This window comes from Leucoraja erinacea, chromosome 14 (assembly GCF_028641065.1).
Source record: "Leucoraja erinacea ecotype New England chromosome 14, Leri_hhj_1, whole genome shotgun sequence".
Classification (NCBI taxonomy): domain Eukaryota; kingdom Metazoa; phylum Chordata; class Chondrichthyes; order Rajiformes; family Rajidae; genus Leucoraja; species Leucoraja erinaceus.
This window is the reverse complement of record NC_073390.1, coordinates 30,586,625-30,608,392: the sequence shown is the minus strand read 5'-3', so window position 1 is coordinate 30,608,392 and position 21,768 is coordinate 30,586,625. Positions and strand designations below refer to the sequence as shown.

At 43.8% G+C, this 21,768-nt stretch overlaps 1 protein-coding gene across 2 annotated transcripts in view; it reads left to right on the top strand.

Annotated features, from left to right (window-relative positions):
* LOC129703502 (glypican-5-like) overlaps window positions 1-21,768 on the top strand; it is a 420,578-nt gene that overhangs the window by 122,468 nt on the left and 276,342 nt on the right. For both annotated transcript variants that reach the window (XM_055646030.1, XM_055646029.1), the window contains exon 3: window positions 8,217-8,911. In XM_055646030.1, coding sequence (XP_055502005.1) covers window positions 8,217-8,911 — 695 coding nt within the window. The remainder of the gene's footprint in view (window positions 1-8,216; window positions 8,912-21,768) is intronic.

The window sequence follows — 21,768 nt, the reverse complement described above, 5'->3', positions numbered from 1 at the left end:
CGACTTGGTTACAGGAAAGGCAGAAGTGAAGTGCCATTTCTTTTACTGGGTAACAGCTTCCTTGGTCACATGAGAAATAACGAGCAAATAGAGAGCAGTTAAGTAGTTTTTAAAAGTCAGGATGCAAACCTGTGTTTTGTTAAGTTACAAAATGGCCCTGTGAACTTCGGGTATTCTGTTAACTCCTAACAACACAGATGAAATTAGATTTGCTATTGACCACTTTCAGAGCATAGACACCTCAAATCTGTGCTTTCCTGTTCATTATGTTCAGTGTGACCTGATGCTGAACTTGCTTCAAAAAGAGCTGCTAGTCTCCTAGTGGTCTCCTGTTTAAGTCTTGTCATTTAAATCTCACCCTATCGAGCAGCAAAACACTCCCGATTCTTGAGTGCCACATGATCTTCTGCAGCAGGTGGATGGATTCCAAATGGAAGGCACAACCGATTGTTGTTAAAGGGTGGGATTGAACAGTTGTGTTTGAAGAGCGTTACAGTCCTGTGGAAACAATGGTGTCAGTTGCTGGGAGGAGGTAGGGGAGGGGGGGGGGGGGGGGGGGGGGGGGGGGGGGGGGGAGGGGGCGGAGTGCTCCAGACTGCAAACAATTCTCGCCCAACTGCTGCTGTAAATGAGCCAGGAGAATTAAGGGATGGAAACTAAGGAGCGGAGCCTGGGAGCTAGTTGATTAAGACATCTCATCAACCTAGAGGTTCTGGTGTATATAAGGTCTGCCAGTATACGTTCATGATTGGAACTCTTTCCATGCCAAATGTCAACTTCCAACTGGTTCCCATTTCCAAAAGCTCCTTTACTGGTGATGCACAAGATTTGAGAGCAAGAATAAACAATACATTTTCAGGTCGTGAGGTGTTGACCAGCGGGGTGTTTTGGAGGAGGAAAATCAAACATAATGCATCCAAAAATAGACACAAAATGTTGAAGTAACTCAGCGTGTCAGGCAGCATCTCTGGAGTAAAGGAATTGGTGACATTTCAGGTCGAAACACTTCTTCGGGTACCTATCATGAAATGCCACTTATTCCTTTTCTCCCGCTGAGTTACTCCAGCAATTTGTGTCTATCTTCAGTGTAAACCAGCATCTGCAATTCCTTGTTAAAGAAGGAACTGCAGATGCTGGAAAATCGAAGGTAGACAAAAATGCTGGAGAAACTGCTGGAGAATGTTTTGTCTACCTGCAGTTCCTTCCTGCACATAATGTATCCAAATTTGCTGACAGTGCTAAGTCAGTGATTAGTGTGGGCCGTGGGGAGGATACAGGGAAGTTTAACAGGGAGATAGACAGGCCAGAAGAATGGACAAAGAGCAGGTGGGTGAAACTTAATATGAAAAAGTCATACTCTGATAAACAAAAGCAAAGAAGGAGGAGTTTTATTTAATAGTGAGAGATTGAAGATGAATTACTGAAAGTGGATGTACAGATTCAGCAGACAATTATGCTGATCAATGATATGTCGGGCTTTATATTAGGGCGGTACAAGAGTGAAGATATCTTGCACCATTTACAGGCGACTATCATGAGGCTACATCTGGAATATTGTGTCTAGGTCTTCTCTCTCTATCTAAAGGCTAGACCTGTATGGTGTATTTTCTAACAGGAAGTGGGATTACGCAGACATGTAAACACATGAGAGGTGATCTCATTGAAATGTATATATTTCTGATGGCTCTCAACAGTATAGAATGTTTAGTATAGCATGTCTCCCTGACTGGGCTCTAGAAACAGCAGTCACACGTTTCAAAATATCAGCTCAAACGTTTCAGACTAAGATGAGGAGGAATCACCTCATTCAATGGAGACAAAATCTGTGGAATTTCATCCACAGAAGGCTGTGGAGGCCAACTCTCTAAACATATTGAAGTTTGGGGTAGATTTTTAAATGCAAAAGACTCCAAAGATAAACGGAAAGAACAAGAAACGGTATTAGGGTAGAGGATCAGCAGTGAGCATATTAGAAACATAGAAACATAGAAAATCGGTGCAGGAGTAGGCCATTCGGCCCTTCGAGCCTGCACCGCCATTCAATATGATCATGGCTGATCACCCAACTCAGTATCCTATAGCTGCCTTCTCTCCATACCCCCTGATCCCTTTAGCCACAAGGGCCACATCTAACTCCCTCTGAAATATAGGCAATGAACTGGCCTCAACTACCTTCTGTGGCAGAGAATTCCAGAGATTCACCACTCTCTGTATGAAAAATGTTTTTCTCATCTCGGTCCTAAAAGATTTCCCCCTTATCCTTATTATAGAATGGCAGAAGAATCTTGAAGTCCATGTTTTACCTTGATTCCATGCTAGTCCTGTGTATCTTTCTGTTTATTACAGGATAAAGGAAACAGTGCACAGATATGGTCAATAAACCCAGATTTAGCTCTGGGGAGTTTTGAAGCAAAATAAATCATTACTTATTTTGATATTGGGGAAGTGTACTGTGTACTCAAGGCCAAGATGTACTGCAAACAAAATAAATGTCACTCTTGCTCTATATTTGCATTTGTATAAAACAGTTTAATGATTGTGTCGAATGTTGTTTCCAGACCACATCAAAAGAGATGAAAACTAGAGGTAATAGGGGGTTCTATACACACACCAGAGGAATGCATTGGGTAATAATGATAACCTTCAGTGTAGAGTATTTGAACTGCTTCTAGTGTAAACTCTGATCACATAATAATTAACAAACTTTCCATTTAAGCCTGGATATTGCTGGTATTCTTCCAGTGCCTTGATGAGCTTGTTGTAAGCAGTTTACATTTCAGAAACATAAAAGAGGGCAGGGATCACTGTTGCCCAGTGAACCATATGTTTTCAATAAAGTAGTCTCCGCTCAATTCTTCAAATTCAGTGCCCTCTCCCAGACCAAAATAACAGGCACAGAGGCCCAGTTTACACCCAGGGTTGGGCAGACCGCAGTGCTGGCATGACTGACAGATCCTTGAAATAGATACTCTATTCTGAGTCTGTCACGGGGGCAGATTACTGGGCGGACAAAGGAATAGATTTGAGGATGTGCTGAAAAGAATGCAACATCCAACCTGACTCCTGGGAATCTCTAGCCTATGACCACATAAGGTGGGGGAGAAGCAGTGCATTGGAAGCACAAGGATCTCGTGCAATAGCGGTGGAATGAGTGGACCACTTCGCAACCTGCCTGCTCCATCCGTCACATTGCTGCTCTATCTGTGGTGGAGTCTGCAGTTCATGTCTTTAGATCAGCCACACGTCTTTATCTATATTCATTGCATCAGCAATTCAATACATTCCCTTAGAATGCATCACTCATGTTTCCTCAAGCAATGTGCCTGTGATGGCAAATTCACCAATTGAGCCTCGCTCCTCTGGTCTTCAGTTATCTTAAATCCATGCACCCATCCTAATTAGGTCAATGTGTAGCATTATGACATTAGCTGTCCCTAGAGTCCTCAAAACAGAAAAGTTGCAAGAAAACGGTGATGCAGCGGTAGAGACTTGGTTTAGATCCTGACTGCAGATGCTGTCTGTACTGAGTTTGTACGTTCTCCCCATAGCCACGTGTGTTTTCTCCGGGTGCTATGGTTTCCTCCCACACTCCAAAGACATACAGGTTTGTAGATTAATTGGCTTCGGTAAAGATTGTAAATTGCCCCTAATGTGTAGGATAGTGTTTGTGTGCAGGGTAATTACTGGTCGACGCGGACTCGGTGGGCTGAAGGGCCAGTCGACTGGTCGACACGGACTCGGTGGGCTGAAGGGCCAGTATCCACGCTGTAACACAAAACTCAAATAAACTAAACTATCACATTGTGGGTAGGATTGGCCTTCAGTTAGCGAGCATTTCTATCTCCACACCGCTGAGGGTTGCACAGGGAGTCTGGCGTTGGCTAGTCATAATCCTGCTGGATTGTTTTTCGCCTGCAAGTAAATAGTCGGGCTGGGTGTGCCTGTTAATCCAACAACTGTCGCAGAACAGAATTGCCCCTTGTACATTTTCAGGCTGGGATTCTAACTGTGACTGCTGGATTTGTTTAAAATGTTGGGCAGCTGTCTGCACACTGCTGCTCTTTAACCAGGCTGTGATCCCAATGGAAAAATTCTCCAGAATATTTTGTGTTACTTTTGCAACTAATCCTTCATATGCAAGAGGTACCTGCATCTCCCTGTGACTTTGTGAACCCCCCCCCCCCCCCCCCCCCAGTAAAACTCTGATTATTCGCCATCCAATTGCTGGGGAAATCCAAACAATCCAACATTCTGCTCGTTCATTAATGTGGAATGTGAGCCAGGAGTCCAGCTTGAAGGCACGTTCATAGAGTCATAGAGATTTACAGAATGGAAAGAGGCCCTTCGGCCCAACTTGCCCACGCCGACCGACATGCCTCATGCCTCAAGTCCCACCTGCCTGCTTTTGACCCATATACCTCTTAACCTACCCTACCCATGTACCTGTCTAAATGTTTCTTAAATGTTGCAATAGTACCTGACTCAAGTACCTCCTCTGGCAGCTTGTTCCATACATCTACCACCCTTTGTGAGAAAAGGTTACCCCTCAGATTCCTATTTAATCTTTCCCCCCTCACCTTAAACCTATGTCCACTGGTTCTCGATTCCCCTACTCTGGGCCAGAGACTCCAGATCTATTCCTCTCATGATTTTATACCCAAGGTGTGCATAAAAGCCAATGGACTGGAGCATGTCTGGGGCCAGTGTCACGACTATGGTGGGATGAGCGCCGGAGCAGGATTGGGATCCGGACCAGCAGGGGTCAGCAATGTGGGTAGGATTGCAGCCGGAACCAGGAACAGAACCAGTGCCTGCATATTTCCTGCTCCTTTTAAAGTATAATGACTGATACATTTATTATACATGTAAAAATACTGAAATAAAAGTATAATGACAGAAGTAACCTCTTTTGTCCAGCAAATCTGCTGCTTCGGCACCACCAAGATTCCAAGGATGGCGGGAATCAATCAAGTCACAAGAAGCTGCCAACATAATCAGTATATGACTGCTGGAATTTGATTGTAGGGTAGAAGGACCTAAAACCAAAACTGTTACGTTTGAGTACGGTCACGAGGCTGTGAGTGGGCTGTGGATGAGTAACAATCGCAAACAGTGTTACTTATCCATAGAGCAAATGTCAGGCTTGGTATTACTGGTTCAGAGATGCCAGTGTTTAATTAGTGGTGTTGTGGCCCAGAATTATCTGTGTGTCTCATCAGACATGTCTACGTGGAACAAACTGACAGGTCAGGGAGGCTGAATTTCTCTGTTGGACTCCACATGGAACAAAAGGTGGAGCCCAATCTCAAAAGTTATGCTTGGTGGTGAGTTCTGGGATCCTGTGACTGGTTGGACCTGTCCAAGCACCCAAGGGCCTATTGGTTTCAAAGGGGACATAGAAACATAAAAAATAGGTGCAGTTGTAGGCCATTCAGCCCTTCAAGCCAGTACTGCCATTTAATATGATCATGGCTGATCATCCAAAATCAGTATCCCATTCCTGTTTTTTCCCCATATCCCTTGATTCAGTTGGCCCAAAGAGCTAAATCTAACTATTTCTTGAAAACATCCCGTGAATTGACCTCCACTGCCTTCTGTTGCAGAGAATTCCACAGATTTACAACTCTCTGTGTGAAAAAGTGTTTCCTCATCTCTGTCCTAAATGACCTACCCCTTATTCTTAAACTGTATCCCTGGTTCTGGACTCCCCCAACATGGGGAACACTTTTTCCTGCATCTAGCCTGTTCAATCCCTTAAGAATTTTATATGTTTCTATGAGATTCCCTCTCATCCTTCTAAATTTGAGTGAATACAAGCCCAGTCGACCCATTTTTTCCACATATGTCAGTCCCGCCATCCCGGGAATGAACCTGGTGAACCTATGCTGCACTCCCTCAATTACAAGAATGTCCCTCCACAAATTAGGAGACTGAAACTGTATCACCGGGGCCCTGTACAAGAGGACCTCCTTGCTCCTAAACTCAAATCCTTTCTCAATGAAGGCCATCATGCCATAGCTTTCTTCACTGCCTGTTTTACTTACATGCTTACTTTCAGTAACTGATGTACAACGTCACCCAGATCACCCAACGTCACCCAACATCAGTCTGAAGAAGGATTTTGGCCCGAAACATTGCCTATTTCCTTCGCTCCATAGATGCTGCTGCACCTGCTGAGTTTCTCCAGCTATTTTGTGTACTTTCGATCTTCCAGCATCTGCAGTTCCTTCTTGATCACCCAGGTCTCGTTGAATGTCCCCTTTTCCTAATGTGACACCATCCAGATATTAATCTGCCTTCCTGTTCATACCACCAAAGTGGATAACCTCACATTTATCTAGATGCATCCGATCACTCATCCAACCTATCCAAGTCACCCTGCAGCCACATAGCATCCTCCTCGCAGCTCACTCAGCCACCCAGCGTTGTGTCATCCGCAAACTTAGAGATGTTACATTTAATTCCCTTGTCTAAATCATTAATATATATTGTAAATAACTGGGGTCCCAGTGCTGAGCCTTGCAGCACCGCCATTTTGAAAACGACCCGTTAATTCCAACTCTTTGCTTCCTGTCTGCCAACCAGTTCTATATCCATGTCAATACCTTAACCCCAATACCATGTGCTCTAAATTTGCACACCATCTCTTGTGCAGTAGAATAAAGGGAGATCTGATTTGTTCATACATTTTTGGATTTAGATGATTGTTTTAAATTGCTATTTATTAACCAATATTTAAACTTCTCACCATCAGAGGTGTTTAATAATTATTTAAAAAATCACTTACAATTGGCAAAGCTGGCAGTGAGGCAATGGCGAGATGTTAGGTTAACCAGATATTTTGAGGCAGGACCTCCCACTGCACCATCAGAGATTGTTTTGCTACTCAGGCAAATGGATGGGGATTTGGGGGCTTAGCAAGACAAGCCAAGAAATTAAATACCCTTGAGCTCACACCACAATTCTGATGGTAACGGTTAAATTGCTGCCATTTGTCACACCCTCAAATGACATAAGTTTTCAGATTCCAGCAATAATACTGGACTGTATTTCTTTTCATAGCTCGTGGGTTATTTTGTATTCAGTCAGTTGTGCAGCTGGTAGTGCTGCTGCCTCACAACTCTGGTTCAATCATGGCTTCAGGTGCTGTCTGTGAGGCATTTTCACATTCTCTGTGTGACTGCATGGGTTTCCCCTCACAAGCTAAGGACTAGCATTTTGGCAGATTTATTGAACAAGTAAATTGCCGTATTTAAATGCCCATGGTTTCTTTGCCTGTCTTTATCCTTATAAGGAATGCCAGTATTTACATATTTCTGCCCAGTGCAATGCTTTTCCAGTGCATTGAGGAGATTGGAAAGGACCCAAGATGAAAACTTTCCTGGAAGGATAACAGTAATCTATGAGTCATAGTATAGCATCTTCAGGAAGGGCACAAGTAATGTTTGAGACACATGAACAAGTAGGGATTAGGGGAAAGAGCCATGCACAGGCAGATATGCCTGGTTTAATTTGGCATCATGCTTGACACAGACATAATGGGCAGAATGGCCTGTTCCTGTGCAGTACCATTCTATGTTCTAATATAGAACATAGGGCAACCCAGTGAGGTGACTCCAGCATCATCTGAGTTGCAGTCCCCTTTCACAAGGAGATACAGATCTTTTTGATCTCCAACGATTTGAAGGATTCCTTCTTGTGAAGAGAGTTGCATTTTAGTTGGTTGCACACTTTATACATTTATTTAACTGAGTTTAATCCCTAAAAGCTAATATTCAAAAATGATGTTGAAGGAATAAGAGACCTCTTACCCTGATCCAGCTGATCATTTTCTAAACTTCTCTGGGTGTTGCCTTTGCAACATGCTTCGCAACATGTCCCACACTTCAACAACAAATCTTAATTGTTCTTTGCTCCCGAGGCCTTCCCTAACAGTTCATTCGTTCACCGGTTGGGTGAAGTGGTTCAGCTGTAATAACTACTCTGTCCCTTTTTTGTATATGATATCTGCCTTTGTATTTTCGCTACAGTCCCATCCTTGGGTGATATGTGTGAGGGGAGGGGACACGATTGAAGGACCTGGAGAAGTGCAGTAGTGGGATTGGGAGCCTGGATGCAATGAAGAGAAAATGAGGAAAACATTCTGTGGAGAGAATTGAGATATGTAATAAGTACTCAATGTTGTTAACAATGCTTATCTCCTTTCTCTTTGGCAGATGCTTTTAAATCCTTGATACACATTGCAACCAATCACACCAACTCTATGTTCAAGACAGGCTACAGAACAATGGCAAAGGAAGCATCGGAGGTGGTGAAGGGTTTGTTTACAGACATCTCCCTGTATGTCCTGGACTTGGGCGCAAGCATTGAAGACGTTGTCTTGAGTTTCTTCGACAGCCTCTTTCCCTTGGTTTACAATCGACTGATCCACCCAGGACTCAGCGAGGTTTCTGTGGATTATTCCGAATGTCTCCGCTTGACCAGGCAGGATGTCAATCCCTTCGGCGCGTACCCTATGAAGATGGCAGCTGAATTGTCCAGGCCACTCCAGGCCATGAAGACGCTCCTCCATGCTTTGAGCATTGGCAACGAGGTGATCAACATGACCGAGAATGTTGTTTTCACCCGGGAGTGCTCCAGAGCTCTGGTGAAGATGGAATACTGCTCTCACTGCCATGGTCTCACTCTGATCAAACCCTGTGTCGCCTATTGTTTGAACGTCATGCGGGGCTGCCTGGCAAATCTGGCCGATATTGATCCTCATTGGCGCCATTACATTTCAAACCTGGACGAGCTCACCAGTGTCATTCTGGGATCACGAGGTGTGGAGCAGGCCTTGCTCAGGGTGGCCCCACTTGCTAATGAAGCCATTTTGTACGCACAGCTGAATGGACTGGAAATCTCCACAACAGTAAGTAATAAATTATTACAACTTCTTTCTGCCAGTGTTCTGGCATGTCCAAGAGTTGGTTTGAGATTAAACTGAGGGAATAGGCTGAAATTAATTTTCACCATTTTTTTACACACATTTAGTAATTTCCCATGTTTTAGCCTCGCATTATATCAATGTACTTAATCATTTCTCTCAGTCACTCAATTCATCACTGTTTTTTCTTTCTGCCTCTCTCTGCCCCTCTCTCTCTCTCTGCCCTCTCTCTCTCTCTCTCTCTGCCCTCTCTCTCTGCCCCTCTCTCTCTCTCTCTGCCCCCCCCTCTCTCTCTGCCCCTCTCTCTGCCCCCTCCCTCTCTCTGCCCCCTCTCTCTCTGCCCTCTCTCTCTCTGCCTCTCTCTCTCTGCCCCTCTCTCTCTGCCCCTCTCTCTCTCCCCCTCTCTCTCTGCCCCTCTCTCCCTGCCCCTCTCTTTCTGCCCCTCTCTCTCTGCCCCTCTGCCCCTCTCTCTCTGCCACTCTCTCTCTCCTCTCCTCTCTCTCTGCTCTCCTCTCTCTCTGCCCCCCCTTCCCCCTCTCTCTCCCTCTCTCTCTCCCCCCCTCTCTCTCTGCCCCTCTCTCTCTACCCCTCTCTCTGCCCCGCTCGCTCCCCCTCTCTCTCTGCCCCTCTCTCTGCCCTTCTCTCTCTGCCCCCCTCTCTGCCTTTTTCACTGCTGCTCTCTGCCCCCTCCTCTCTACCCCACACTGCCCCCCTCTCTGCCCCCCCCCTCTCTCTGTCCTTCTCTCAGCCGAATAAGCAATGCTTATTGAGTATTTTCTCTAAGTTGCCATCCTTCTTTGCTTATCTTTGCCTTCATTTATCTGTGTGCATGTATGTGTATGTATGGCATTTCTTTCCTCCTTTTTTTTTACTTTTCCTCCTTCACCTGCTTATTGGTTTGCCTGGCCACCCCTTTTCCTTTCTCTGTACCATTTTAACGTGAAGAGTAAATATGTTTCGGTTTGACCTTGATAAAAGCTTCTGCAGACATGAGCTCCATGGCAAAAATCACCAGCCAATTCCTGTGACAGTTCGTTCTCACTATGTGATTGTGCGAGACTGTTTTTCCTTTGTTGGGCTGTCAGTATTTGAAAGAAAGAGAAATCTGAATTGTAAACTTGGTCATGGCTTAGTGAAAGAAAGGACCAACATTACTTAAAAGAGTACTTTTGTAACTTTGTCGGTGCCTTTGTGGCGACCCTTTTGTGTACTTTATATGCAAAAACAAAGAACAACTATCCCAGGTACATGTGACAATAAAATATCATCATCATCAACGTCCTGGTGAACCTCTGCTGCACCCTCTATACTTCGTGTAATGCAGAGACCGGGAGTGTGCACGACATTCAAATGTGGCCCAATAAAGTTTTATACAACTTCAACATGACTTCAGAACTTTCATACTCAACATCCCAACCATTGACAGCAGGCAAGCCATATGTTTCCCACCCTATCCACTCATGTTTCCACTTTTAGGAAATGTTGTAGGTGCACTCCATCTGTCTGTACATCAATCCTGTTAATAGTCCTGCTATTTTCCATATACTCTCCTCTTACATTCGACCTCCCAAGCTGCAACACATCACACTTTTCTGGATCTGCAGCTGGACTGCATCTGCCATTTCTCCGCCCAAGTTTACAGCCGATGTATACCTTGCCATATCCTTTGGCAGCCTTCCTCATTATTCACAACTCCACCATTTTTTTGCGTTGTCTGCAAACTTACCAATCAGCCCACCTACGTCATTGTCCAAACCATAAACAAAACAGCACCGATCCTTTCGGATAGTGACTGGTAATTAACCTCCAGTTAGAATAACACCCCTCTGTCACTATCCTTTGCCTTGTGTGGCCAAGCCAGTTCCAATCAACAACGATACTGTGTATCCTTGGTTGTAGATATGTCACCAATGCATGGGAATATTGCGGGCTGTTCCAAAGTGAGATTGTACGATTAGGAGAGGGAGAGGAGTGGAACCTGTAAAAAGTTCATCAGCTTGAATAAACATTGTGACCATTCAAACCAATGGGCTAACTGTAGATTTAAGTATGAACAGGAAACTAAAAACGAACCGGGTGGAGAAATCAGATTTTTGTTTTCCTGTGGGCCACCTCCATGTATTTTTCTTTTGTTTTTGTGATACAAGTATTGGGTGTTATTTTTTCCTTGCGGACGGTTTTTAATGACAGGAATGCAGGATCTGAGATCGCGAGCACACCAAGTAAATAAATAAACCAGGAGAACGGCAAAGGAAATTTAGTTTTTTACTGTTTTATGGGAACTTTTCCACAAAACCCAGCAGAAGAAAAGTGTGAGAAGCCTCATTATCCCCACAGGGAAGAGCATTGCCAGATCTCTATGTGCCAGTGAGCTGCATGGACGCCTTTGAGTTATGCTGTGAAAGCAGGCTCTGAGCATGTTGTTTTGTTTGTTGGCAGCGCTCCTGATTTCAGCTTGAGCCTTTCAGTGTTGAACTGGCCGCCACTGGGAGCTGCGGATGCTTGAAACGATTGCATGGTTACCAGGCAGCAGACATAGACTGCACCCAGTGATGTGGAAAGGGCCAGGGGATTGTTGTTGGCTGAGCTCATCACTTTTTTTTTTAACACCTCATGGCTCCTCCCTCTCCAGCCCTGCCAAAAGTCGATGCGCATTCCCCTAGGCTGCTCCAAGTCACCTTCAAGGAGCTGCGGGGCAATTACTTTTACTTATCGACACTTCTCCTCACAAATGCAATGCCAGCTTTGGATTTACTCTCATATTCTCTCCCCATAGGTTTGGTACCACAAGCGTCGCAAATGTTTCCTGGCCTCGTCCACAGTTCACATGTTGGATTGTCAACAGGCCACATGCACACACAACACACAAGTGCACTGAAGCACTTGTATGTACTGTACATGTGCGCACACACACATATGGGTATAAATGCACATATACATGCACACACACAAGCATAGCCATATAGAGAAACACAGAAGCGGTTAACATAGTAGAACAGATACGCACAGATGTACGCACACATAAAAGTAAGGAGGAGAGGATAAATAGTCAAAGAGACCATACACACGCAGATGTATGCAGTCTGCAAACGGAACACATGAAGAAGCATGCAAACCCACATGCAAACCCACTCTTTGACAGGGGTTCTGCAGCACCATCTCTCACTGTTTCCCCCTCTGTAATTTCTATTGCTCTCTGGCCCTACAACCACCTTTTACCCTGAACTCACTACCGCAGTCACCTGTGTTTCACATCTTCTCCCATCACCAATGGCCCATTAGGGACTCCACCCTTCCTGAGGTCATCTGTTGCTGGCCCTGTTTTGTTCTGACCATCCCTATCTTTCAGTCTGAAGAAGGGTTTCGACTGGAAACGCCACCTATTACTTTTCCCCAGAGATGCTGCCTGACCCACTGAGATACTCCAGCATTGTGTGTTTATCTTGCGGTATAAACCAGCATCTGCAGTTCCTTCTTATGCACTCTAGCAGGCTTAATCAAAAAGGAATGCTGGTTACACTGTGTTCTTTTCTCTAGCCTAGTTAAATAAGCTGGTTCAGCAAAGAGTGCAAATGGATCCCAGAATTCTTTCCTTTCATTTAAACACAGAGCCACGGTCATTACATATTCTTAACATGGAAGAACCTTCTAAAGGCATTGCAGCCTTGAGTTAATTGCAAATTATCTTTATCTTGGTCCACAACTCCATTGTGAAATTTGATTTATATCAGATTTTGAGCCCCAGAAATATCGACACAACCCTGACTAGAATGGAATACATTTCTCCCTTACATGAGAGCTCTGCTCTAATTGAGAACACCAGGAACAGCTGGGAACTATGTATGTGAGCCATTTCCAACAATAGACACATTCAAATGAATAGAAAGCCTCAAAAGCACCTTTCATGGGACAAAGTTCTGACACCAAACTAATTAGGACATTTAGACAGATGGTCTAAATCTTGGTCAAACTGTTAGATGATAAGGAATGAAAAGTTGGGGCCGAGGAGACAATTCAGAAGAACATTTTATATGTGAAAGAATGACTGTGCTTGGTAGCTTTTTAATTAATTTTTGTGGGTTCAGAGCTTAGTTTCCTTTCGTTTCAATTTTAACACAAAAGTCAGTGGAAAGAAATTAAGAACTAGATTGAATTGGAGAATATTTTTTATAACATCTTTCCCTCGTCAAGCCAGAGAGAGTTAGATATAGCTCTCAGGACTAACGGAATCAAGGGATATGGGGAGAAAGCAGGCACAGGGTACTGATTCTAGATGATCAGCCATGATCATGTTGAATGGCGGTGCTGGCTCAGAGGGCCCAATGGCCTACTCCTGCACCTATTTTCAATATTTCTATGTTCCTGTTTCTGGCCTCGTGAAATGCATTTGAGTTTAGAGCTACAGCATGGAAGCAGGCCCTTTGGCCCAAACTGACCATTGATCACCCATTCACATTAGTTTTATGTTATCCTACTTACTCACCCACTACCTTCACACAAGGGGGATTGTACAGAGTCCAATTAACCTACAAAACGCACGTCTTTGAGATCCTCCAGAACAACCGGAGGAAACCCATGAGGTCATAGGGAAAATATACAAACTCCACATGGACAGTACCCAAGGTCAGGATCGAACTCTGGTGTCTGAGCACTGTGAGGCAGGCAGTGGCACGACCAGCTGCTTCACAGGGCCAACCAATTAACTCAGCAATTTTTTGTTTTGGAGAAGGAGTGGTTCCAAATTAGTGCTAACTTTATTTAAAATGTGAGTTTAAACTTTTTTTCTCATGAATAAAATCTGTTATATATTGATTCAATCTTATTTCCTCAGAGAAAATCATATTATTAAACCACAGTTGACTTTCTGGCAGAGGTATCTAAGGATACATTTTTATCTTGCTCTCTTGGTTTTAGTGGCTGCTTTCAATCTTAGATTCAACTTTGTTTTCATGTTGATTATTTCAATGTGAGCTGGGGCTGTAGAGAGTTTAGATTTTGCCCAAGTCATCAATAAGGACAGCAGCTGAGAGCTTGCATTGGCTATAGCGGTGTCAGCTGTTGTTGCCATAGATCCTTAGGTCAGTGTTGCCCACATCACCACAGGAACCAAGTGGCAGTGCTTCACCTAGGGTGTCAGTGGGAGTCAGATGTTGTACAGTTCAACACATCCAAACAAGAACTGGACAGCACGGTGGTACAGCGGTAGAGTGCTGCCTTACAGCGCCAAAGACCCGAGTCCGATCCTGACTATGGATGCTTGTCTGTACAGAGTTTGTATGTGCTCCCATGACTTGCATGGGTTTTCTCCAGGATCTCCAGTTTCCACCCACACTGCAAAGACGCACAGGTTTGTAGGCGAATTGGCTTAGTTTCATTGTAAATTGTCGCTAGTGTGTGTAGGATTGTGTAAGTGTGTGGGGATCGCTGGTTGGCATGGAATCGGTGGGCCGAAGGGCATGTTTCCATGTTGTCTCTAAACTAAACTAAACTACTTGGCTGAACTTTGCACAACTACATGGAAATACAACTATGAGAAACAATCGTTTCGCCGAATACCTCCACTCGCTCCGCATTAACCAACCTGATCTACCAGTGGCTCAGCACTTCTGTCGGTTTCCGGACTGTATCTCTCAAAAAAAAAACTGGGCATGGAGGAGCAGTTCAATCACTCTACAGTGTCAGTGATGGCCCAACCATTGTTTAAAGTAGGTCTATTGGATACCGAGAAATAAAGAGACAATTAATGCATTTCCCTCACGTTCTTTGTTGGGCACAGTTAACCTTGATCTCCAAGTCTCTTATCTCCTGTCATGTCTCCTGTGCCTCACTTCAGTAACTTTGTATCACTTTGCCTCAATTGTAATATTGGGAAGTTTGAAGAAGATTTTATTTTGGTGCCAGTCCCAATCTCTGGGTCCTATATTGGGCCAAGGTTGTGCTTTCATAGAGGCAGTGCCACACAGCACAGAAGCAGGTCCTTCCGCAACACAGTCACACCAAGCAGCAAGAGCTGAGCTGAAGCAGAATGGCCCAGGCAAAATGTAAATGGCTGTAATCTTGGTGGCTGGTCATTGAGCTACCAAAGCACAGTTTCTGGAACTTCATCCCTAAAGCTTTTCTCCGCTCTGCCTTTCTTCCCCATGTAAGAAGCTCTTAGAAACCTAATACATTTACTTATCTTTTTGTTGTCTGTCCCACCTGCACAATGTCAAAAACAAATTTAAAATCCTCCTTTTGAGACCATTTATTAATGGAGTCGTTGCAGTTCAAGGCTGTGAAAGAGAATGGGAACAATCTTTTTGGTCACCGTTATCTCGGTCCATTCCTGACTTCATGTGAACATTTTGTAGATGGGAGTAGTGCCAGCTATATGTTGCAGGGTTCTTTACCACCCAATCCTTGGCCCTCCTCAGGTCAGCTAACAATACCAACAGTGGAAAACTAACTGAGGATGATGCAATGAAGCAGCAGTTAATGCTGCCACCTCGTTGCTCCTGTGACCCACCTGAGTTTGGGTGTGTGGAGTTTGCATCTTCTCCCTCAGGCCAGCGTCGGTTTCTTCTGGGTGCTCCGTTTTCATCCCACATCCTAAATGCTTGTTCTACGTTGGCTACTCTAACTTGTTCCAAATGTCATAAGCAAATCAAATGGTAAATAGGAAGATACGGAACAGAGCTTATGGGATAGTTTAATAAGATATTTTGGATGCTTACCTTCATTAGCCAGGGCGAAGAAATATAAAAGCAGGGAGATGTTGGTACAAATTATTAAACAATGGTTTGTCCACTACTGGAGTATTGTGCACAGTTTTGCTTGCCAAACTATATGGGGTTTTGAGGAGTGACTAGATAGATTTGTTTTATTATGAGTGGAGGAAGCTGAGTGTAGACCTGATTGAGTTGTACAAAGTTATGAGTGGCATAGATAGGCTAAATAATAGGAAACTTTTCCCCATTGAAATGTATAAAATTAGAGCATGGATTTCAGCGGTGATCTTAGGAAAATATATATTCACCCCGAAGGTGTTTGGAATCTGGAACACGCTGCCCGAGTAGAGTGGCAGAGGCAAAGACAGAACATTTAAGATATATCTGGATAGGTGCTTGAATTAACAAGGCATAGCTGGACCACATGCTGGTAAATGGAATGGCTATGAATGGGCACTCAGTGGCTGGCAAGAGCAGGATGGGCTAAAGAGCCTGTTTCACTGCTGTCTGACTGATTCTATGATTAATGAGAAAGTAATGTTGGAACTGCAGGCAGGTTTTCTGTTGACAAAGCCCCAGCTATCTCTGGACTGGGTTATGTAATTCAATGCCATCAGTGAAATGCAGTTAGGTATCATTGTAGGAGCCTGCTGCAATGAAGGGTATGTATCGAAGTGCCAGTCAGTGATACAAGAATTTCAGACGTCCATCTCTGGGGGCGTGGATGTGGCATGAAATTTCATCTTCGCTCCGTGCAGGCGTGCTGTTTGTTTGAACAGGAAACATTACTCGCTCCGTTTGTCAACTGTCAACAGTGCCCAGCAATGTGGGCAAATTCATCCATAAGCTGGCAACGCCTGGTCCAAGAAGCATAATTAACAAGACATATTGATTTACAGGGCAGAACCTTTGGCCACACAGATTCATACATCTCTGTGTTGGTTCTCCATTCTGTGCCAGGTTACCCGATTCACCTGAGGTTAAAGATGTTACTACGGTGTCTAGCCTCTTTGGCCAGCAAAGCATCTATTCTAGAAAGACACAAAGTGCTGGAGTAGCTCAATGGGTCAGACAGCATCTGTGGAGAACATGGAACAAGGAATCTATCCATCTTCGCCAGAGACGCTGCCTAACCCACTGCGTTACTCCAGCATTTTGTATCCTTTTGTATAAGCCAGCACCTGCAATTCCTTGTTTCGGCAAAGCATCTATTGTCTCCACCACCCATACCCAGAGGCTGAGGCTTGTGCCATCTGCAAAATGCCCTGCAGTATCTTGAAGGATAAGGGCAGCACATGGAAACATCATCACCTGCAGCTTTCCCTTCAAGCCACACACCATCCTCACTCATGGCTCTTGTGCCATTCATATCATGTTTTTATGTCCAAATCCTGGCACTCTCCAACAAGACTGTAGGAACATGCGGGTGCTTGATGGTTGGTTTGGACTTGGTGGACAGAAGGGCCTATTTCCATTTTGTATAACTCCATGATTCAAGGTTGTTTTCCACCACCTTCTCAAAAGCAATATGGGATGGACAATAAATGCTGGGCAATCATTTATCAGCATCGCCAACATCCCACAAAAACGAATTAAAACATGAAAAACGGAGCCAATGGGCCTGATTGCAGCATTGTGAGGTATACATAGTGTCCACCCTCCCTTGCAATGGCCAAATTACCTGCAGATCCCCACCTGGAACAAGTATCAGGAATGCTCATCTAGTCTATAAGTGGGAGTACTGTTGGTACAGATGGAAGCAAATCCCATCACCTGTTAGTGCTTGTTTCATTCATTGTGCAATTCTTCTAAGATAGTTGGTTTAGGTGATTATATCTGCTGAGGAGCAGGTCACAGCTGATTGAGAGTATGCCCCATCCCAAGTCTACACAAGGTCACTGTGAATAGACAGACACAAAATGTGCGGAATAAGGGAGCAGTATAATAACAGCTAATTTGGGGGTCACAATATCCCAATGTGAGGACAACAAACTGGGTTAAAGTAGGATTAGTGTACAAATGGGCGCTTGATAGTTGGTGTGGACTCAGTGGGCTGAATGGTCTTTTTCCATACAATATCACTATATGACTCAATGGGTGAATTAACATGTGTAGGAAGGAACTTCAGATGCTAGTTTACACCGAAGATAGGTGCTGGAGTCTCTCAGCTGGACAGGCAGCAGCTCTGGAGAAGGAATGGGTGATGTTTCCGGCTGAGACCCTTTTTCATATCCTTCTGAAAAGGGGTCTCAAACCGGGGTCGGGAGAAACTTTTTTTCAATCTTCCACCTTGCTGGAGATGCAATTGTTTTCCTGATTGTATCTCCGGTCCCTCTGCGGCCTAACATTGTGGAGCTGGAGGCCTTGCTTGGGACTGACATTGAGCCCCACTGCAGGGTGTGGACTTGCCATCGGAGCCGATTCCTTGCCTGGGATCAACGCTCCAACCACGGCCTGTGGACTTTAACATCAAGGGGCTCGCAGTCTCAGTTTGAGACCGACGTCAGAAAGCTCCAAAAGCCACATAACGTCTGACTAGCTCCGACCCGGAGTAGATTGCTTGGCGTGGGGGAGCTGAGATTCCCCACCGATGCAGGAGCTTGATCGCCCTGACGAGGAGGCCTGCCGTCATCTAAGGGAGTAAGATCATCCCGTCAATGGAAGGTTAGAGGCCCCCGTCCGCTGGAGGACAAAGAAGGGAGAGATTTAACTTTTTTTCGTCTTCCATCACAGTCGGGTACGCTGAGGAGTCACTGTGGTGGATGTTCATGTTAAAATGTATTTTGTGTGTTCTGTTGCTTTTTATTGGTATGACTGTATGGCAAATCAAATTCCTCATATGTTGCAAAACATATTTGGCTAATTTATTGACAAACTATTTATTGTTTGTCCATTTTTTTAACACCAAATCTACTTGTGAATTCAAGCCAGTGATGAATTGTCAAGCATTTCTCTCATGTCTGCTGCTCTGAAACTGGTGGCCTGTGATAGATTGCAGTGGAGTGAATATGGACTGAAAGATCTGTTTGATCCTCTAGCTCCCTCAATTTTGCTGCACATTAATCTGGTGAGAAGTTCTCCAAGGGAAAACACAGCCCATTAATAACCATATAACCATATAACAATTACAGCACGGAAACAGGCCATCTCGGCCCTACAAGTCCGTGCCGAACAACTTTTTTCCCTTAGTCCCACCTGCCTGCACTCATACCATAACCCTCCATTCTCTTCTCATCCGTAAGAAAATATTTTTGTTCATTAACCAAAAATGAAGTGATTCGTTGATCATGAAGGACTTGGAAATTGTGGTTACGTTTTGAATGACATGCTTCTGTCATCGTTTTACTTATTCATTTCTAAATACAAGCATTTCCTGCCTCCATGTACATGATCTGTGTACCAATATTTTGAAGTCATAAATTTCCTCTTTGAAATAAGATGACAGAACCTTCCATTATCAGATCCTTTGGGATTGACGAGTGATGTTAATAATTAATTGACGAGTAACTTAATCTGATGACATCACCTTGAGGGTAATATAATCAGGAGGTATAATATTTGGGTAATATAATCAGGAGTCAGCTGCTATTGGTCTCATGGAAAATGCAGTCTGATGTTACGTACAAATTGCTGGTGGGATAACATAATCTGGGATCATTATCCTGGGATTAGCTGCCCGAATACTGCTTGAGCTTTCTGGGTGTATGTGATGTCATGCATCTTGGCGATAATGAATTCATGCAACATGACTCAACTCACACTTTGTTCATGTGGCAATAGAGTCTGAGTCTAATGAGGTAATATGATTCATTTTACCTGCAGCACAGTGGCACATCGGTAGAGTTGCTGCCTACAGGGCCAGAGACCCAGGTTCAATCCTGACAACGGGTGCTGGCAGTACGGAGTTTGTACGTTCTCCACATGACCGCGTGGGTTTTCTCCGGGTGCTCCGGTTTCCTCCCACACGCCAAAGATGTACAAGTTTGTAGGTTAATTGGCTTTGGTAAAAGTTGTTAATTGTCCCTAGTGGGTAGGATAGTGCTAGTTTACAGGGATCGCTGGTCAGTGTGGACTCGGTGGGCCGAAGGGCCTGTTTCCATCACTAAACCAAACTAAATTTGATATCACATACCTGGGCCAGTGGAATAAAGGATGTAGACAGATTACATCACTTTTTGTAATAGGATGATATCATGTAGTTGGGCTCTCATGAGAGTCCTTGGCAATATAGTTTATTATTGCTTATTATTTGATATCTGGGAGGGGTGGGAGATTGCAACCTTCACGTGGTCCGCCCTGTTTCAACAAATGCAATCAACCTGCTGTGCACGATCAAATAAGATCAAATAGAACAAGTTGCCCTACAACTTTAGGCTGTGCACGCCATATGGAAGGTGACGTGGTATCTGGGACTTGTCTCTCATTTAAGTTATTTAAAAAAATAATTTTGCAAAAAATTGATGCACATTTATAATACAAAAACCCATCAATTTTAAAACTATTTTCCTGTGGAATTCTAGGAAAGGTTAAGATTTTCTTGATGGTGTTCCAGTGGTAAAATACAACTTGTTTTGAACAGTCAGTTCAGTCACCTTCACATCACAACCAATCTTGAGCTGTTATCACGCCCAATTAATCTCATTAAATAGTCAATTTCCCTATTGTGTTCTTTAACCAGCCATTTAATCTCATTCCAACAGAGCATGTGTTACCCATCCACCCAATTATTCCCCTCAGGAAAAGTTCTGTGTAAATAGTCCTGTTGAGCAAATCACCAGAATAATTATCAATGTAGCATTTCATTGTTTCTCCAAGGCACTGGCGTTCTTATACAGCGGCCTTTTCCTTACCCAGCAATGCAAACAGAGAAAATCCTATTATGAAATCTTAAGAAAGTAAATGCTGGAAATCTGGAGAAAATGCAAAAGCATCCTCTAAGTCAGGCAGCATATGTGGAGAGAGAAACGGTTAACGTTTCAAGTCTGGGACATTTAAAATCAGAACTGGGAAAGAGAGAAACAAGTAACTGGTGAAGGGAGAACAAAGAAGTTATCTCTGTTAGTCCGAAGGAGCATGATCTATTGTCCAAGTTATTTTACCTATTGCCTGATTAAAAATTAAGGTGTATGCCGGGAAACTATCTTGAAGAGACAATTTCTCTTTCCCAGGGGCATTTTCCTTCTTTTCCAGCACTTTGGTTGAAATAGAGTGAGCTTCCCTTGATGCATTCCAACTTGGTTGCCTCTTGCTCTGCCCAAGACCGCAGCAAATTAGAGTGTAGAGTGGACACAGTCCAGTCCAACACAGAGTCTAGCCTTCCTCCACTATCTCACCCCCTCTAATGACAGGCAGAAGACACAAACGTTTGAAAGCACATAGCACCAGAATCAGTAACAGCTGATTCCCCACTGTTATCAGGCAGTATTCTGGTAATATTCAAAGTTAAAAAGATAAAATAAGATAATAAAGAACATCTCACAAACAAAAAATTGCACTAGGAAACCCATAAAGATTTTGCCAGATGGAAAATTTCTGAGCAAAGCTTTCTGCATCTGAAGGAAATACTTTATTTCCTTCAATGAATGTGAACATGACAATTTAAGTATGAGAAATGGAAGCATTTTTTATTAAGTATTGGCTTTGAGGCAAAACACACATATTGGCAAGTTTATGCAGATTGGACTTCTGAAGAACAGTGTCCGAGAACTGAACCTTGAGCATTTGTTTTATTATTGTCACATGTAGCAAAATACAGTTAAAAAAACGTTGAATTATGTGCTATCCAAGCACATCATATCATATTTACAATCTACACGGTACAATGGTAAACTAATCATACACAAGTACACGATGTAATACAACGAGAAAATAAACAGAGTGCAGAATATAGTGTTGCCACTGGAGAGGAAATGCTAATAAAAAATGTGCAAGTGTCACAAGGAGGTGGATTGGGAGATCTATTTGGAAACTAAATTAAACTAAACTAAACAAGTCTCCCCGAAATCTGTCATCTGTTCCAACTATCAACTTCTCAGAGATATCTGGAGTCCTGAAGGTTGTGGTTTTCCCATGTGCCTGCTCCTTTATAGTTGGTGAGAGAGATCACAGATTATAGCGATTATATCTGGAGTGGGC